This window comes from Xyrauchen texanus, chromosome 6 (genome assembly GCF_025860055.1).
Source record: "Xyrauchen texanus isolate HMW12.3.18 chromosome 6, RBS_HiC_50CHRs, whole genome shotgun sequence".
Classification (NCBI taxonomy): Eukaryota; Metazoa; Chordata; class Actinopteri; order Cypriniformes; family Catostomidae; genus Xyrauchen; species Xyrauchen texanus.
In genome coordinates, this window is record NC_068281.1 from 25,760,832 (window position 1) to 25,779,634 (window position 18,803).

General features: G+C 35.9%; 2 protein-coding genes across 2 annotated transcripts in view; one reads left to right on the forward strand and one right to left on the reverse strand.

Moving 5' to 3' along the window:
- LOC127644759 (phospholipase D1-like) overlaps window positions 1–6,656 on the reverse strand; it is a 43,245-nt gene extending 36,589 nt beyond the window's left edge. Inside the window, exon 1 of the mRNA XM_052128127.1 lies at window positions 6,524–6,656. The gene's annotated coding sequence lies outside the window, so the exon portion shown is untranslated. The remainder of the gene's footprint in view (window positions 1–6,523) is intronic.
- A 6,965-nt stretch (window positions 6,657–13,621) lies between these two features.
- Window positions 13,622–16,277, forward strand: LOC127644765 (growth hormone secretagogue receptor type 1-like). Its single transcript, XM_052128137.1, has 2 exons — window positions 13,622–14,399; window positions 15,973–16,277. The coding sequence occupies exons 1-2, from the start codon at window positions 13,622–13,624 to the stop codon at window positions 16,275–16,277; spliced, it is 1,083 nt and encodes a 360-aa protein (XP_051984097.1).
- Window positions 16,278–18,803: the final 2,526 nt, after the last annotated feature.

Below are 18,803 nucleotides of genomic sequence, written 5' to 3' on the forward strand. Positions count from 1 at the left end.
AGAGTAAATAATGACAGAATTTTTAGGTGAACCATTCCTTTCAGCCTGGTCTAAAGAAATTGATAATGTTGTTAACCTGTCAAGTTCATTTGGAGCATGCCACACACGTGCAGCTGATCATATCGGGAGCGGCAGCAAGACAAACGCTATGCAGTGGTGCCAGCAGCTGTAGCCTGCATAGAGGGGACTGTTGCATTGTTTCATATTATTCCAGATTGTTGTGCACCAGGTGAAGTTTCAGTAAATAAATGGTAAGGCACTGCATTTTTCCATTCTGCTCTAGTGTACAACGGGGCTGCTGTGCATTGTTAAAACTGTGTATGTTTACAGTTTTAGTACTGCTATGAATGTTGCCTCTATGCTTATAGAACACAGCTAAAGGAGAAGATACTAGGAGAAGAAATTAAGATAGTAAGCGATTTCAGGCTTAAAATCTGACAGTATTGTTTGGGCCAGGCATGGTCGGTCCACACGGTCTCTGGCTCAGGTTTAATTTTAAGGTTCCTGCAGACTTCTAGGCAGATTTCTGAGCATACCCTCAGATTAAATCCTGCAGCAGGGTTGAGGAGTAATGAAATACATGTAATGGGATTATGTATTTAAAATATAAGTAACTGTATTCCACTACAGTTACAATTTAAATAATTGGTATTTAGAATTCAGTTACATTTAAATAGTATTTTGATTACTGAAGAAATTACTTTGCATTTTATTGTCATTTGTTTCATTTAATATTTAGTCCTTTCAGATGGAAAACATTTATACATATAAATGATCTGATAAAGTGCATTTGAACAGCGGTGAAACACTTTCTTATGATCTGTTACATTCATACAGAGCAGACAGAGAAGTACGTTTGAAGTAAGTTTGGAGCAGAAGAAATAGAAATAAACCTTGTGTAAATTGTCAGCTTTACACTTAGCTAAAATGCTATTTCTATCCATTTTACATGCAATCGACCCAGGATATGTTACCAGGCACGATCATATTTTTTTTATCAACAAAATTCACATAGGATCATAATAATTTTTTTTTCTAGTAAGACCTTTGATATTAGGGCAAAAATAATATTCTTGATTATCATTTTTGTATTGTTTTCCTGCAAAAATATCTAAAATGTTCACTGCATAAGATATTTAGGTTTATCAGAGAATGTATTTTTAACATGTGTATTTGTTCTTACTGTACTGGGAGAGTTTTTATTGTCAAAACAAGTGAAAAAAAATCTACCAGTGCTGAAGAAGAAATCCAAAGTATTTAGAATACGATACTGAACTTGAGTGTTCAACAGAATAAATTAAAAAGAACATTTTATGGCATGTATTCAGTAATCTGAAGTGGAATACTTTTAAAAAGAAACCCACCCAACCCTGCCTGCAGGCACCCATGGCACAATTAATTGTTTTTCCTATACCTCATTCACCCATTGGTGGATTTACAACGTAACTATAGCATTTGCAACATTTTTTGCAAAATCTCGATTTCTCGATTAAAAAATTGTGAAAACACAAATTCGAATTAATCGGGAAAAACTGCCCAGCCCTACCCATAACCTAAAACTTTACCCTAAACCTAACCATTAGTGTCCGAAAAGATAAATGAGAGTATAACTAAATAGACATCCTCCTCCTTAACCAGCCCCTAAGCCTAACGATAGTGTTTTAAAATGCAAAAAACCCATACAATTAAAGAAGCAACCATGTTATTTTGTGTCACTTCTATGCCACTTTCACTTTTGTGCACCTTTGACTGGATTTGAACCGTGATGGTCTATCCAAAGTCTATCACTCTAACAGGTGCTACCAAGCAAGCTAATGATATAGAAAAAAGTGTGTATATGTCTGTAATACAAAAGTTTAAATATATAGTATATGTAATACCAAATTGTTAAAGTAAAAGTGTTTTGATATCAAACATAGTTTTTATAAAGTCATAATCAGCCATTGTATTCGTGATTTGAATAACAATTAATAAAACGTACAGTTGTTGTAGCGCCTCCAGTGTTCATTTTACCTGGAAAATGCAGCAAAACATAGATAATGGCACGTAAAAGTCAGTTTGCAGTCATTTATATCGAGTATCTTTCAATGTATGAGACAAGCTTGATTCCTTCAGTGAATCCTATTAAAGCTATTTCTTCTCCTCAATCCTCACACAATATACAAAAACATAAACTAGTAACCAAATCCTTTAATCTATTCACAAAAAAAAGTGCTTTGTAATCCAAAATGTCTTGCTACTATAGAGAAACAGCATCTATCTGGTCATTCACTTTAGGGTTAAATCTGTAATTACAGGCATGCTGTTAATTATGACAGAAAATTACTACAGTCTATTGCTCCAGAGACTTCCATTGTGAGAGCATTTGGAAGCACTTGGGTAAGAGTATGAGATATGAGTTGAAATTACTTTCTGTGGTAATCAACAGCGTGCCACTGATGCTGTCGACAGAACTTATATTTAACTCAGAATATTTATTTAATTCAATGTCTATGTAGGCCATATTTATTGTAAATATTGAAGGTCTGGTGGTTAGGGTTAATGTTGTTTGTTCTAAAGGGCAAATAATGGAAGGACTTGTGTGTGTGTGTGTGTGTGTGTGTGGGTGAGCATTTAGAATTGTGGTATCTCATGTGGATCTTCCACCTGTGCAATGAAAATTAGAGTCAGTTTTAAATGTCTGCACATGCCAGAGAGAGCCAATAAATCGAGTGTGTAATCCACCAGTACAATAATAGCATTTTTTTTTTATGATTACTGTAAGGTCACTTTTAACCCAACCCCTACAAGACCAGAAAGAGCATTCCTGAGTGAGGGTGTATAAATTTACAGTTTGATGAAGGATAAGTGTGATTTCACTAGAACTCTAGTGAAAAGTAAAGCTAGTGCTCTTTTGTTTGTGTAAAAAAAAAAAAAAAAAAATGCACTGCTAAAGGTATCCTGACTATTAATTTATCTCAACAAAGAATAACTCCCTTGAAGTGACCATTTAAAAAGCTAAACAAAACTATGAAACATTCTCTATTTCAAAGCAGCCATAAAGTACAATAACCCTGAACTCTCTTAGACAAATCATTCACTAGTAGTCGACCAGGTTTTTTAATGGCCCATGCCGATATTCAGAGACCAGGGTGGCCAATATATAGGCTGATATAGTGCTACAAAAAAAAAAAAAAAACATATTTAGCACTGTAACGATGCAGGCGTTGGCAATGACAATGCAGATGATGGAGTGAAGAACCTAAGTTAAATTTATTTAACAAAAGTGCGATCCAAAAAACCCTAACTACAAACGTGAAAAATAAACATGAACTTGAATTGACATAGCATAACAATGTTACAAACACAACAATATATACACATACATACATACATACATACATACATACACATACACACACACACACACACACACACACACACACACACAGCACACACACTAAATGAGAATCTAAATCTAAATGAATATTGGTTACATACAGTGCAAGGGAATGTAATAGCAGAAGAGGTTGGATGTGTTGGATTATATAAAAAGACTAAGCTGTGTATTGCATATTAATTATTGCTCAATGGGGCAATTTTAACTGTTCATGAGACCAATAGCCTGAGGGAAAAACTATTCCTGTGCCTGATGGCTCTGATGCTCGGTGCTCTGTAGTGCCGTCCAGAAGGCAACTGTTAAAAAAAAGGTAGTGGGCAGGGTGAGTGGGATCCAGAGTGATTTTTCCAGCCTTTTTCCTCACTCTGAAGGGACGGTAGGGGGTAACCAATAATCCTCTCAGCAGTCCGAACTGTCCTTTGTAGTCTTCTGATGTCCGATTTCGTAGCTGAACCAAACCAGACAGTTATTGAAGTGCAGAGGACAGACTCAATTACTGCTGAGTAGAACTATATCAGCAGCCCCAGTGGCAGGTTGAACTTCCTCAACTGTTGAAGGAAGTACAACCTTTTCGCAATGGAGTCAATTTGGGTCTCCCACTTCAGGTCCTGTGAGATGGTAGAGCCCAGGAACCTGAATGACTGCACTGCTGCCACAGTGGTGTTTAGAATGGTGAGGGGGGACAGTGTTGGGGTATTCCTCTTATAGTACACAGTCATCTCCACTGTTTTGAGCGTGTTCAGTTCAAGGTTGTTTTGAGTGAGAATCTTCTTTTCTTTTGCATATTTTGGATGGGATATCACCCGTTGCTTCCTGCCAACAAGTTCCTGCCCATTGTGATTGTCATGGAGATGGCTCAGGGCCTTTGGGAGGAGATCAATGTATATTATGCAACCACTTAGGTTAGCGCTATATGAGAAATGTTGCTACAGACACTGGAATCACCCATTTGTGTTGGGGTACACATGTGACTAGGAACTGTGGGAAAATGCAGTTCCACTGTTAGACAGCATGAAAGAAAACACTGCAAAACTGACACTAACTTACACTGAGTCACCATGGCATCATAGATTCTATGGTAAAAACAGATGGCAAAAATATTCCATTCAAGCACATATCTGGGAATTATCAGGGGGGTCTCAATGTAAGTTTCAAAGTATTAAAAAAAAGAGATTTTGTTGAGGGCAGCATGATGGCTGAGAGAGTTACCCCTGCTAAACACTATAAATACCTCTTTATGGTAGCAAAAGATTCTCAAGAGATGTAAGACATACAGTTTTACTTCATGAAGTCTGTTTCAGAGCAACTACACTTTGTACTTGAAGGCAATTTATAACAGGACAGCTTACATACCAAACAGCATTACAATTGTTCTATCATGCACCTTCCTATAAGCATGAATTTCCAAGCAATTCAGGGTGAAAGTCTCATGTGTACTGATTAATGAATGACACAGAAAAAGTGTAAAAGATAAGCAGACAATATGGATAACTATTTAAAACAGCCACAAACCAAGGTAACCACAATTACCCAAAGTGCCATAATAATGAGTGAATTGCATTATTGTTTCTAACAATTAGTTTAAACTAAGCATTCAAAAGTGAGACTTGAGTGAATTCAAGAGGCCGTGCCAGTTAAAAGAATGTTCCAAGTTCAATACAAGTTAAGCTCAATCAACAGCATTTGTAGCACAATGTCGATTACCACAAAAAATCAACAGCATTTGTAGCACAATGTCGATTACCACAAAAAATCAACAGCATTTGTAGCACAATGTCGATTACCACAAAAAATCAACAGCATTTGTAGCAGAATGTCGATTACCACAAAAAATCAACAGCATTTGTAGCACAATGTCGATTACCACAAAAAATCAACAGCATTTGTAGCACAATGTCGATTACCACAAAAAATCAACAGCATTTGTAGCACAATGTCGATTACCACAAAAAATCAACAGCATTTGTAGCACAATGTCGATTACCACAAAAAATCAACAGCATTTGTAGCACAATGTCGATTACCACAAAAAATCATTTCCACTCGTCCCTCATTATTTAAAAAAAAAAGAAGAAAGAAAAAGAAAAAAAAAATTATAAGGAACTTACTGTATATTGGAAGTGAATGGGGCCAGTCCATAAACATTGAATTTAATACTGTTTCAAAAGTAATGCGACACGTGTGATAAAATCACTTAAAAACACATATGTGTGAAGTTATACAAAATATAAAAATTTTGATAATCTTGTATAAAAACCCTGCAATCTGATAAATGTTGTAACGCTGGTAAATCCCTCATTTTATCACACTATAATCATGACAACACATGTTGTAGTTATACTTTTGAAACAGTGTGTATTTTAATGTTTATGGATGGGCCCCATTCACTTCCATTTAGTGTCTTTCGAACACATGCAGTTTTAAATTCAAAACCAGGATATAATCTTTCCCAATCTACCCATTACAATAGGGTAATGGTAAATATTCCAAAATTAAATGGTTGCTTTACAACTTTAGTCAGCCATGTTGATTTTATGTTGTCATACTGTCGTGTCAATATAAACTACAATGAGCTATTAGGATGGAGGCTACATGCTTGGATGCAACCTCAGACCCTGATTGGTTAAAAGTGGCATTTATAGCATATATAAGGTTAAAGGAATGTTCCAGGTTCAATACAAGTCAAGCTTAATTGACAGCATTTGGTTCATAATGTTGATTACATAACAATTATTTCAACCTGCTACAAAAACAAACATTAAGCTATTGTCTCCTGTGATTTAATAACTAATTCATCAGAGGGTTCAAATGGAAAACAAAGTGTATTCCAGCCTATGCACACAGCTGCAACAACAAGAGAGGGATTTGGGAATCTGAGAAAAGTCAACTTGACTTCCTCTCTTGTGCACTGGTCACATATTCCACCACGGATACAAACGCTTCTCACACTGGGGTGAGACAGGACAGGAGCCAAGAAATGACGGCACCATTCATTCACATACTCATTTAAACACACAACACAGAGTTAAAACTGGTTCTGTCTCTCCGTGAGCTAGAAACTTCCGAGACTTAACGCACTTTAACTCTGTAAGCAGAGACACAAAAGTTGGGAGCAGAGCAAGTAACAACACAAGCTTCACTGACCTGCCCCGGCAGATGTGATTCCCACATGATAAATCCGCTGTTGACTTCCAAAACAATGAAAGATTTAGGAGACACTGTTAAAATAAAACAACACAACCCTTTCTGTTACAGACTGAACAGGAGAGTAGTGGATAGATCAGTCAAAAACCAATGTGCTTGAAGGGGAGGGGCCTCTACAGGGTACTGGAGTGTCAGTCATAATCACTCAGCCAATCAAGTGCACTACATGACAAAATGTTGTTTTATGCACTGGTCTCAGAGGCTGGTCTCAGATGTCCCCATGGGAAAGAAAAATCACAAATGAGATCTCTGTAGTGTTTAAGTTGTTTCACATTGACAAGATAAGACATAGATAAGATTAAATGGAGCCTTTTCCTTATCAGTTTTTTGCTTAGATTTTTTTTCTGAGAAAAACACCCCAGTGATCCTATGAGTTATCTCCTTCAGAGTTTGAGAAGAAATCTCAACGATCTCAACTTTTAAGTTGCCAAGATATCAAATCAAAAGTTAAGACAGCTTTCTGCAACCAAAAGTCAAAGTTTCAATGTGAACTCAAAAATGTCTCATCAAATTCTTCCAAGATCAAATTATATGAGCTGTTATATATTCCACATTATTTTATAGCTCTCCGAAAACAAGACTTAACATTTTTTTTTATTATATGAATATTAACACATTTTTATTAAACATATTTTTTTTTTACATATTTTATTTAACATGTATTTTTTTCTTGTTTTAAGCGTGATTAGATAATTTTATCTGAAAATAAGACAAGTATTGCAGTGTATTCTTACTTTACAATATGTCAACAATTGTCTCAACTGTGTCTACTTTTATTTCTCCAAATTAATTTGAAGTTGATACATGAATGAACTATAATGAGAAGTTCATTTAATCTCTGAGCTATAAAAAAGCAACCTCTGAGCAATACAAAAATATCCTTTTGGTCTGTACCAATGTGTTTTTTAAAAAGGTTTTATTGATTTATTTATTTACAGTACACAGGGTATGCTTTATTGACAGCTGTGTGGAATATTGCTCATTTGTACTCATATAAGAGACCTGAGACTGCTTTAGCTGCAATTGGCTAAAATGACAAGCATCATCTCAACTAAGACTTTGAGGTCATAATGTCAAACCAAGCTGCTATGCAGCCAGAACCATAAGTTTACCCTCAGACAGTTTGTTCAGCTCATCAAACAAACTGCAGGCATTTTCCTGGAGCCCTTCCACTCCAGAATCCATCCATTTTCCATGGTGATGTAGAGATCCACTCCAGTGTGTCTAAATGGATTAATCAATGAGGAACAAGAGCAAAGATGCCATGCTAAAGCACATCCTTGCATATCTGACACTTGGTGGCCAACAACAAAGACAGTTGAGAAAATAGACTTCTGAGGACAATAAATCATTTGTATTTTCAATTTTCCGCCTTGTCTGACGCAAGACCTCTGGTCTATGGAGTCTGTAATAATTACCACGACAGGGATTGACAGTGCAGCCATACCTTTGCTCAAATGGCAGGCATTGCCATTTATCACAGCTGCAAGCAAACATCTCTCTTTCACACACAAACAAATGTCAGGTGAACAGCAAACTCTCAAAAGCAGGAGGGAGAGTGGCAGAAAGACAGAGAAAAAGATGGTGCAATGTAAGAGATTAATAGAAAAAGTGACAAAGCTTAATGGCTTTCCATGATAACTAGTTTCATAAGATAACCATCTGGCCATTACCACAGTGATATAATGGAAGGGGACAAAAATCCTACAGGCATAAACCTAGTGGCACTTTTTAAAACAATAACCTTTTTAGCACATGTGAGCTGTTTGGTTAATTTTTGACAGATTTTTTGTCAATTAAATTAACAAATAAACATCCTTCAGACATGTGTTGTCAAAGCAGGTGTTTAGGACACTGTCAAAAATAGAAAAAGACTAGAGCAAGGACTTAGACCGAAACTGTGCTAATTAAGATTGGCATGCTATGACATTATTCAGAGTAGTGCAATATTAGAAGGGAAAATTAAAATTAAACATACAGTAACTCTGAATAAAAAGCAAACACTTTACTGCACTGTATAGCACTCTTGCCCTCAAGTGGACTGTATAGGAAAAACTATTTCTCTGTTCCTTTAAAACTTAATTCCACACCGTAAAATATGTCTGTAATTTTTACAGAAAAGAATGTAAAAATGTGATAAGGTAACTACAGTACCAGTAAAAAAAAAAACGATTAATTAGTTACCTTATCATATACAGTTTACGTTACGATATTTTTTTTTAATTAAGTTTGATTTTACCTTATAGTTAATGGTAACATTTTGTATTATGTTTAACAAATTTATATTACATTTAACTTAGCAATACATGTACTTTTATGGTAAACTAGTGATAAATACTTGGGTATTTCCAGAAGTTCCCGAGTGGTACATCACATTTCATAATTTTTTTTATAACATTTTTAATTAAAGGGATAGTTCACCCATAAATGAACATTCTCTCATCATTTACTCACCGTCATTTCATCCCAGATATGTATGGCTTTTTTCAACTGCAGAACACAAAATTATGATTTCTAAACAATTATTTCAGTTGTGTTGGTCCTCAAAATGCAATTTAATGGTGACCATAACTTTGAAAGTCCAAAAGGGACATAAAGGAAACATAAAAGTAATCCATTCAACTCTAGTGGTTAATCAATTTCTTCTGAAGGTATGGGTGAGAAACAGATCAATATCAAGTCCATTTTTTATTGAAAATCTACATTCTACTGTCAGCCACCTACTAGTTGTGGCTGTTCAAAGGTGGAAAATTATAGTAATAAAGGACTTAAATATTTATCTGTTTCTCACCCACACCTATCATATCACTTCTGAAGATATTGATTTAACCACTGGAGTCTAGTGGATTATTTATATGCTGATTTATGTGCGTTTCAAAATTTTGGCACCCATTCACTTGCATTGCACCTACAGAGCTTAGATATTCTTCTACATATCATAATTTCTGTTCTGCAGAAGAAAGAAAGTCATCAAAATCTAGGACGGCATGAGGGTGGGTAAATGATGAAAGAATTTTCATTTTTGGGTGAACTATTCCTTTAACATTAAATAATTTTATGATATACAGTATATGGTAGTGAACTGTATAATACTACATGCTGTAATGCCTGAAAAATAGTCACAGTATTTTGCTGTGAATTTCTGTCAAAAACAGCTGCCAGTATTTTACCGTAAATGTATTATTGGATGCAAAACATGTGTGTACATACATAAAATTCTGTGAAATTGCCAGCTATATAAAAGCACTCTGACCATGATTAGTTTTGCTATCACCGCTGCTGATTTAAAAAGATCTGAAGAACTCAGTTTTAGCGAGTAATGGAATACATGTAACGGGAATACGTATTTAAAATAAAAAATGTAAGTAACTGTATTCCACTACAGTTACAATTTAAATCATAAGGATTTAGAATACAGTTACATTAAAAAATTGATTTGATGTTTTGGTTTTGATTAAACAATTTTAATTAATGAAGAGATTACTTTGATTTGTTTCATTTAATACATTCATATGAGCAGACAGAGAAGTTTGGCGCAAAAGAAACACTGCCTGTACATCCTGCAAAGCAACATAATGCTCAGAGGCTGATGACTGTTCTCTCAAGCTGAAGAAAGCATGCATTACTGCAATGTGCTGTAAAAGAAATCTACTATGGGTTTAATACATCACTAATCCATTATTTAAGACAATGATAGACAGTGATGACTGCTTTATTGTATCTGCTGCTATCATTATTTCAAAATATACTGGGCTATATACTGTAGATACTTCAGTCATATTTGCATTCTAACAGCTCTGACACAACAAATGTCATGCAGCTGTTGTAATAGGCTGGGATTGGGGCAGCAACATTTACAATGCAGACTTTGACCAGAGGGCAATAAAATATCCCTTTCTAAAGAAATATAACAGCAACATAAGGTTACAGCAAGTGGTAAAACACTAGTAAAATCTGACAACAAATGACAATTTACACAAACTTTTCTAATGCGTAAACTGTAACAATAATGACAATATATCTTAAATACAAGAGAGAAGAGGAGAGGAGATGCTGAATGGAAAACACTGAGAAAGAAAGAAAGAAAGAAAGAAAGAAAGAAAGAAAGAAAGAAAGAAAGAAAGAAACAAAGAAAGAAACAAAGAAAGAAACAAAGAAAGAAACAAAGAAAGATAATACATTACTTCTCTGTTGAATATCTAGCCAACCCTTAATGTTTTCTTTTTAGCTGGAGGATGCAGGCTCAGGTTAGTTAACTGATGGCAAGCTCCATTTTACAGAAGCAAATATCAGCAGCTCAATGGTCTTGTCCAGCCATAAAACATGTTAATAATCTCTGCTTTAGTTCACCACTCCCTCAAAATTCAGTCAACATTACTATCTCATTTGCAAGAGATGCATTTCTGCTTTGAATTAGTCCATTTTCACTTGTCAACATAAATAGAAATCGCGTTCATGTTTATAAAGCTTGCTAAAAGAGGCGATTTTCATCTATAAACTATATGAACTTGATAATAATGTTTCTCTGCCTTCTGTTCAATCGTAGTTATTGCTCAAATTCACCTTGCCCTGAAGCCAAACAAAAGGTCAACCCTGTCCCAAATGAAGAAATTACCTGCATTTACTACCATTTTCATTTTTAAAGAAAACTTTAAGAACCTTTTATTACGTATTCAACATCTATATTCATTAAAGCGATACCCAAAAATGAAAATTGTCATAATGTACTCACACTCATGTTCATTCCTTCCCTGTATGACTTTTTTTTACAAATATCCTGGGACACTCTTTTCCACATAATTAAAGTGTATGAGGTCAGGAGGTGTTCAAATTCTAAAATGACAAAGACAAACAAACAAACAATAAATGTGGTTCAAACGATTTGTGCATATTTTTCCAAGCCCTAGATGTACTCTACACCTTTAAAGAGACCTCTTCCTCTTCTTGAACAAAACTCTTTTAAGGTATTTTTGGAACTTTGAATCGGTTGATCCAGTTCACCAAATTGGTCTAAATGATTAATTTCAGAATCAGTCTGATCCGGTTCTCCAGTTCAATTATCCAGTTGCAATGTTTAACTCACTGAGGTGAAGCTCAGTGAATAATGGCTTCAATTTAGGTGTGTTCCTCACACAACGTTATCATATGACTTGGAAGAAGACTTGGAATATAAAGCACGATTCATTTGGGACACTTTTATGATACTCTTATGGTGTTTTATTTTAATTTATTTTATTTTTTTACAAATTTTATCAGTATGGGTGATAAACCAATAAATATTTAAGTTATTTTTTACTATGAATCTTTACTTTCACATTCTGTAAGTGAAATGGGAGATTTTCACTTACAGAATGTGAAAGTAGAGATTATGTGGGGGGAGGTAACAAACAATTAAAACAAGTACAACCCACCCAATATTTATACCATGATCAGTGGTAACATGTAAATGTTTCATGCATCAGTGTTAAAGAAAAATCTATGCCTTTGCAAGTCAGACATGTTATCCTTTATTCATATTGGCTCAATAATTCATGTAACATCAGAATTACTTTTCTGTTTATATTTGCAGTAACACATAAACCAAAGCACCCTTTACCTACTCAAATGCAAATAATTTTCAGTAAAGATTTTGAATCTTATGTGCATTATTTTGTTTAACACAATGTATCACGAAAATATATCTTATATTCTTAACGATTCATAACTGTTTACACAAATATAAATATAATTTGCACTATTCAGGATATATATATATATATATATATATATATATATATATATATATATATATATATATATATATATATATATATATATATATATATATATATATATATATATATATTTATATTCCTGAATAGTGCAAATTGTCTCTCTATTTATATTTGTGTAAACAGTTATGAATCGTTTCAAAATAATAAAATCAAATCATGACTGAATTTCAGATTTCATCACTATATTTTACATTTAATATTTAGACACATGAACATGCCTACCTAATCCATTGCTAAAAGTGGCATTATTTGTTAAGTCATTAAAACGTAACATATGACTAAAGATGCATTTAAAGCTAAAAATGTAAAAATGCAATGGCTGTCAATGGTACATGTCACTTCACTTCAGTTTTCCCCTTGGCACACCCAGAGCCTCGTTTCTGGCCACGCCATTGTTTCATAGGTCTGGTCACTATTCACTTGCATTGTAAGGACCAACAGAGCTGAAATATTCTTCTAAAAATCATAATTTGTGTTCTGTAGAAGAAAGAAAGCCATACACATCTGGGATGGCATAAGGGTGAGAAATGACGAGAGCATTTTCTTTTCTGGGTGAACTATTTGTAACTATATGTAAATGAAGTAAAATCTTGCGAGGCGCATGACTGTTTAGAACTAATATTAACTTCATACTCTGTGTTCTATCCTATTACCACCACAAGATGGCAGTGTTCAACAGGTATGCGTCCTCATTACGCTCGGTTTACAGATTTTACCTTACGTGGTTTTAATACGTGATTTAAATACGTGGGTGTATATTTGTTGACCAATAACAAAGCTCGCTTGTTGTGTCCTGCGCCCACTCCATCAATAATGAGATGATGAATTGCTGATGAAATGACACCAGTAGTTGTCGACTGATAGGTAGCGCGCGGTACACACGTTCTCCTCCTCTGCAGCGAGGCGATTTCATCTCTCCGACTCTCACCTTGAACACTTATCCCTCTTCCTACACCAAAGATGCCTTAAATAGCTTCAAGACTAACGATTTCCTGTCCAGAGTGGACAGATAACTGGCAGCATTAGAAGTTGGATTGCCATCCTGAAATGCTCCAGGTTTCCAGTCAGTCAGTTGGATCCATTTTTAAATGTAGAGTGGATGGCAAGGAGGACAATAAAACTTAGTTGACATTAGTTAGAGGATAGGTTATATATCTTACACTGTATATGTCTAAATGTTCGGTACGATGGGGAGTCGGTGGGGAGACTGTCCTCCTCGAGCTCTCTCACAGAGGAGAATTTAGATGGTCCATGATCTCTCAGTATGTATTCCTGGGTGAACCGGTCGAACTGTTCTTTCAACTGTAGTTGGGATGAGAACGCGACTTACTGGGGAATCGAGCCCCCAGTCAACATATTTCCCATTCCAGTCCTGGTCGGGGTCACCATCACCTGCGTCCTTTTCTTCTTTGCAGGTGTTACGGGGAACCTGATGACCATTTTGGTGGTGACAAAATACAAGGACATGCGAACCACCACCAACCTCTACCTTTCCAGCATGGCCTTTTCGGATTTGCTCATATTTTTCTGCATGCCCCTGGACTTGTACAGAATCTGGAGGTACCGACCTTGGAATTTCGGCAACATACTTTGTAAACTCTTTCAGTTTGTCAGCGAGTGCTGCACATACTCGACCGTTCTCAACATCACTGCTCTCAGTGTGGAGAGATACTTTGCTATATGTTTCCCTCTGAGGGCTAAAGTAGTCGTAACCAAGGGTCGCGTGCGAGGGGTCATTTTGGTCCTCTGGATAGTATCCTTCTTTAGCGCAGGACCTGTATTTGTTCTCGTCGGTGTTGAGCATGAAAACGGAAAAAACTCTTGGGATACTAACGAATGCAAAGCGACGGAATATGCCATTAGGTCTGGGCTCTTGACCATCATGGTTTGGGTTTCCAGTGTTTTTTTCTTTTTGCCTGTGTTCTGCTTAACTGTTTTGTATAGTCTAATCGGGCGAAAGCTCTGGAAGAGAAAAAGGGAGGCGATTGGAGAAAACATTTCGAGTCGAGATAAAAACAACAGACAAACAGTGAAAATGCTTGGTAAGTGTCATCACCGCTATTAAGTCATTTGCGCACTTTACGCACAAGCGCACCCATTACGCACGAGAAGCACTTGGAACAAAATCGCAATACATCACAGCATACTCTGTAAAATGTTTTTCCAGGTAACCCAAAATGTGCTTAATGTGGCAAACATCTAAATTAACTAGTATTATACAGTGAAAATATTGTTTAATCTTACTGATACAACCTGACAACACCACACCAAGTAAAGTAACCAAATTCATGACGAAAAAGCTCCTAAAGTTAGCAACCACACATTTTCTCTTGTTACAGTGTAGAATAGTATTGTTTCTTAATGTGATATATGTGCATGAAAGGGTTTGGACAAGGAAAGTATTCTTCATGAATAATACATGCTAATTTAGTTAATGGTGCAGTGTAGTTCACTGAAAAATGAAACTCTGCCATCATTTAATCACCCCATGTTGTTCCAAATCTTTATCACTTTCTTATGTGATACACAAAAGGAGATATTAGGTATCATTTTAGCCTTAATCACATTAATGTTTATTGTATGGAGAGATAAAAAAAGGATGCAATGAAAGTGAATGGTGACTGAGGCTCACATTTTGCATTAAATATTCTTCTGTGTTCAGACTAACATGCAAGTGAGTAAATGATGACAGAATTTGTATTTTTAATTGAACTATCCCTTTAAGAATATTTCAATGAAAACACACACACACACACACACACACACCTCAGTTTTGTGTAGAGCAGGGGTGGGGAATATTTTTCCCATTAGGGCCATTCAAGTATTTATGTAATTATCCGCGGGCCATACAATTGCCTGCAATTTCTGATTGTGAGTTTAAATTAATGTACACATTCCGTTATGTGCTCACGCACCAAGAAAAACACTAAAAGGTCTGTCTATTATACAATATTTTGCATTGCTATTATTTAAAATTATTTTTAATCATTATTTGAATCTATTAATTTTTTTATCTAGAATGCCCAATTTGACTACTTAGTAGGTCCTCTACTCACCTCAATCCGGGTGGTGGAGGACAAGTCTCAGTTGCCTCAGCTTCTGGGACCGTCATTCCGCACATCTTATCACATGGTTCACTAATCTCTGCAATCCATGCACAATTTACAACACGCCCCATTGAGAGCGAGAACCGCGCAGAGGTTACCCCATGTGACTCTACCCTCCCTAGCAAGCGGGCCAATTTGGTTGCTTGGGAAACCTGGCTGTAGTCACTCAGCACATCCTGGATTCGAACTCGCAACTCCAAGGGTGGTAGTCAGAGTCAAGACTCGCTGATCTGAAAAGGCCCCCCCCATTATTTACATTTTTTTTTTTGTTTATTTGTTTTTTTATAGTTAATTGAATCAAATTTTTTCCTCAAATGGCCTTGCGGGCCAAGTAAAATGGTCTCGTGGGCCTTAAGTTCCCCACCTCTGGTGTAAAGTGAAGTTAAGCTTAGAAAGCTTCCCTGTTTCACTGTTGCGGTGCAACAGGGTGCTGCAAAAGTTGCTAGGATATAAGGGTGAAAAAGCCATTTCCCTCTGTTTAATAATTGTTTTCTCCTCTCTCTAATAGCTGTGGTGGTGTTTGCCTTTGTGCTCTGCTGGCTTCCCTTTCACGTTGGACGCTACCTGATCTCCAAATCTACAGAGATGGGCTCTCCACTCATGTCTGTTATCAGCCAGTACTGCAATCTCATCTCCTTTGTACTCTTTTACCTAAGTGCAGCAATCAACCCCGTTCTATACAACATCATGTCCAAGAAGTACAGGATGGCAGCTTGCAAACTTTTCGGACTGCACCATACTCCACGAAGAACCACGTCAATGGTCAAGGGAGAGAGTTCCCCGTGCTGGACGGAATCTACTGTCAGCTTGTGACTGTGACAGTAAACAGCCATTCCAGACCTTTCTGCCATGATCATTGGCATGTTCACTACACTCTTGGGGATTTTCATTGTGTACGATGACAGTCCCATAATTAGACTATAGATCAGCATAGATGTCTAATCATTTTCAAACATGTCGCCTCAACTGATCAGGGAGTAATTTAGAAAGATTCATTGCCTCTCTTTATTTAATAGCAATTTGACTAGCCAATATTAACATTTCATCAGATGCCTTGATGTTTTACAAATATATGCTTGTAAATAGACAGATAGGAAGAGAGAACTTCAGTTGCCTTAAATCTAAATGAAATCTGGAAGACTACATAGCACTGTAGATACAGCAGAATTCTCCAGCTCCCGACTGCAGAGGAAATGCCTTTCATGTGTATTGTGTGCCTGAATAACTACATGCTGTCTTTGCAAGTGTTGTCCAATGTGTGTGTGTGCGCACAAGGCTCAACTCCAGACCTCAAGGAATACTGATACACAGATCACAAAAGCTTTTGAAAAAAAAGATATTTTTAAACAAATAAATTAAGCCTTCAAAATTTAAAAAGTTTAAAAAAAAAACTAAATAAAAAGTTATTGAGCTCTTTTTTTCTCAGTGTGTCATGTCCTAAAAATGTGTAATCTGTTGGTACTCTATTACCCAGTTGTTGAGAAAAAGTTTATTTTAAAACCATTCCAATAAATGTTCTGACTGTATATCTGTGTTAACAAGTCCTGTTACGTCTAATGCCAGAAGTTGTATCTGTTGTGGAAACTGCATGTCTCTTGTATTCTAATATGATGTACAGGTATATAAACTTGCATATTGTATGTGCATATTGTAAAATATGTAAATATACCCATGTTCCTTGGATTCCTGTTGCATTTGGAGGCTTTCTTTTGTGAATGTTGGTTTTGACGATACGGCAGGATGACACTGTCCTCTAAGCTCATGAAAACATTTATCTATTATATTATCTACACTATACAGTATATACATACATGACATTTGAGACAGACAGACAGATAGATAAACCTAAACAGACATACAGACTCAGATCTTTAGCTACCATGGGTTTTAAATAAGCAATAAGTTAAATAATGGCACTCTTTCTTTGGCATGCTCTTTTACATTTGTTCTTCATTTGGCTCTCCAGTGGTTAATCAATTTAATGACATCTCATTAGAAAGGTTTTATTTCCTGTGTCCATGTTTAAAGACTGACTGGTGGAGTTTTATTAATGTCAGTGCAAGGTCAGAGTTCCAGGACGGCAGAGAAAGATAATATATTGTAAATCACTCAGATCTCCTTGTGAGGTAGAAGGTGATGCTGCAAAATGAGATTTCACACCATCATTATGTCCCACTCCTGTCTGCGATTATCATTAAAAGAAATTCTATAAAATAATAAATAAATAAAAAGATAGAACAACAGTCCTGTTCTAGAGGGTGTTGTAAATACTCTTTATGTCTCAAATATTGAATCTGCATTTCAGGTCAAATACATGGGAGACCAAACATGGACAAGCAGCATTTGATGTTTAAGTGAAATGAAACGACTCTTGCATTTACATGCGCAGGGTAATTAATGCCTGTATAAAGTACTGACTGAAATCAAATATCCCCTACATACTGTACATACAAATGTAGTGTTCTTGGTCATGTCAATACAGCAGACTGAAAAGTGAAACTGCGGAAGAGAGAGACAGAACTTTGGTATATTGTAACTTCAAAATGAATAACAGCAACATGCATACACCACTGTACAAGAAAACTCATAATTACCAAAAAGGATGGCGACAGGATAACACAACATAAAACAAACACACAAAGTCAGACGAAGATCAAATAATAGATTCAGGTCTGGAGGAAAGCAGCATCATCATTGAAGGACCAAATAATCACAGCATGTATCGAACATACTGATTGAAATAAAGCCATTTAAAGATAAAGCTATTAAAGCAGTGCAACTTTTCTCCAATGGAAACAGACAAAGTCGAGTGCTTTGCTTTTCAAGTCAGATGGTTTCAAAGTCTGGTGAAAATCTGAGCAGATATACTCGAAAAAAAAAAGAATGGGGAAAAAAGTCTTTCATTTATAAATTGTACATTCCCTGATGAAAACGAAAGAAAGTAAATCTGCCTAAGCCATTGGCTTATCTTAGTTGGTTTATGATTATCTCCCAGCCTGGCCATTCTAGTGGAGAGTAGCTACTTTAACTTACTCAAGTTCGTAAGAGACACTTTATGACTGTGGATTTGATTTACACAAAATGTTTTAAAGTTTCAAAGATACACACAATTGTAAGATAGCTTTTCAATAATTCCTACTTGATGAGGTTTTACGCATGTAGATACAAGCTGAAGTTAGCATTGTTAAATACAGGATACAATATTGTGCTGCTCTCAACGTTAAGTTGAGATTGTCAGGACAGATCAACACTTGATCTTCACCATTCAGCACATGCAACAGACACAAAAATGACTGAGTGACTACAATCATTCAATCATAAGCTTTATTTGATGTACAT

What these genes read in the sequence shown, in the direction of transcription:
- LOC127644765 (XM_052128137.1), top strand. Translation starts at nt 13,622, where the DNA reads ATGTATTCCTGGGTGAACCGGTCGAACTGTTCTTTCAACTGTAGTTGG. An exon ending in ACAAACAGTGAAAATGCTTG is followed by an intron (nt 14,400 to 15,972) that starts GTAAGTGTCATC and finishes TCTCTCTAATAG; the next exon opens with CTGTGGTGGTGTTTGCCTTT.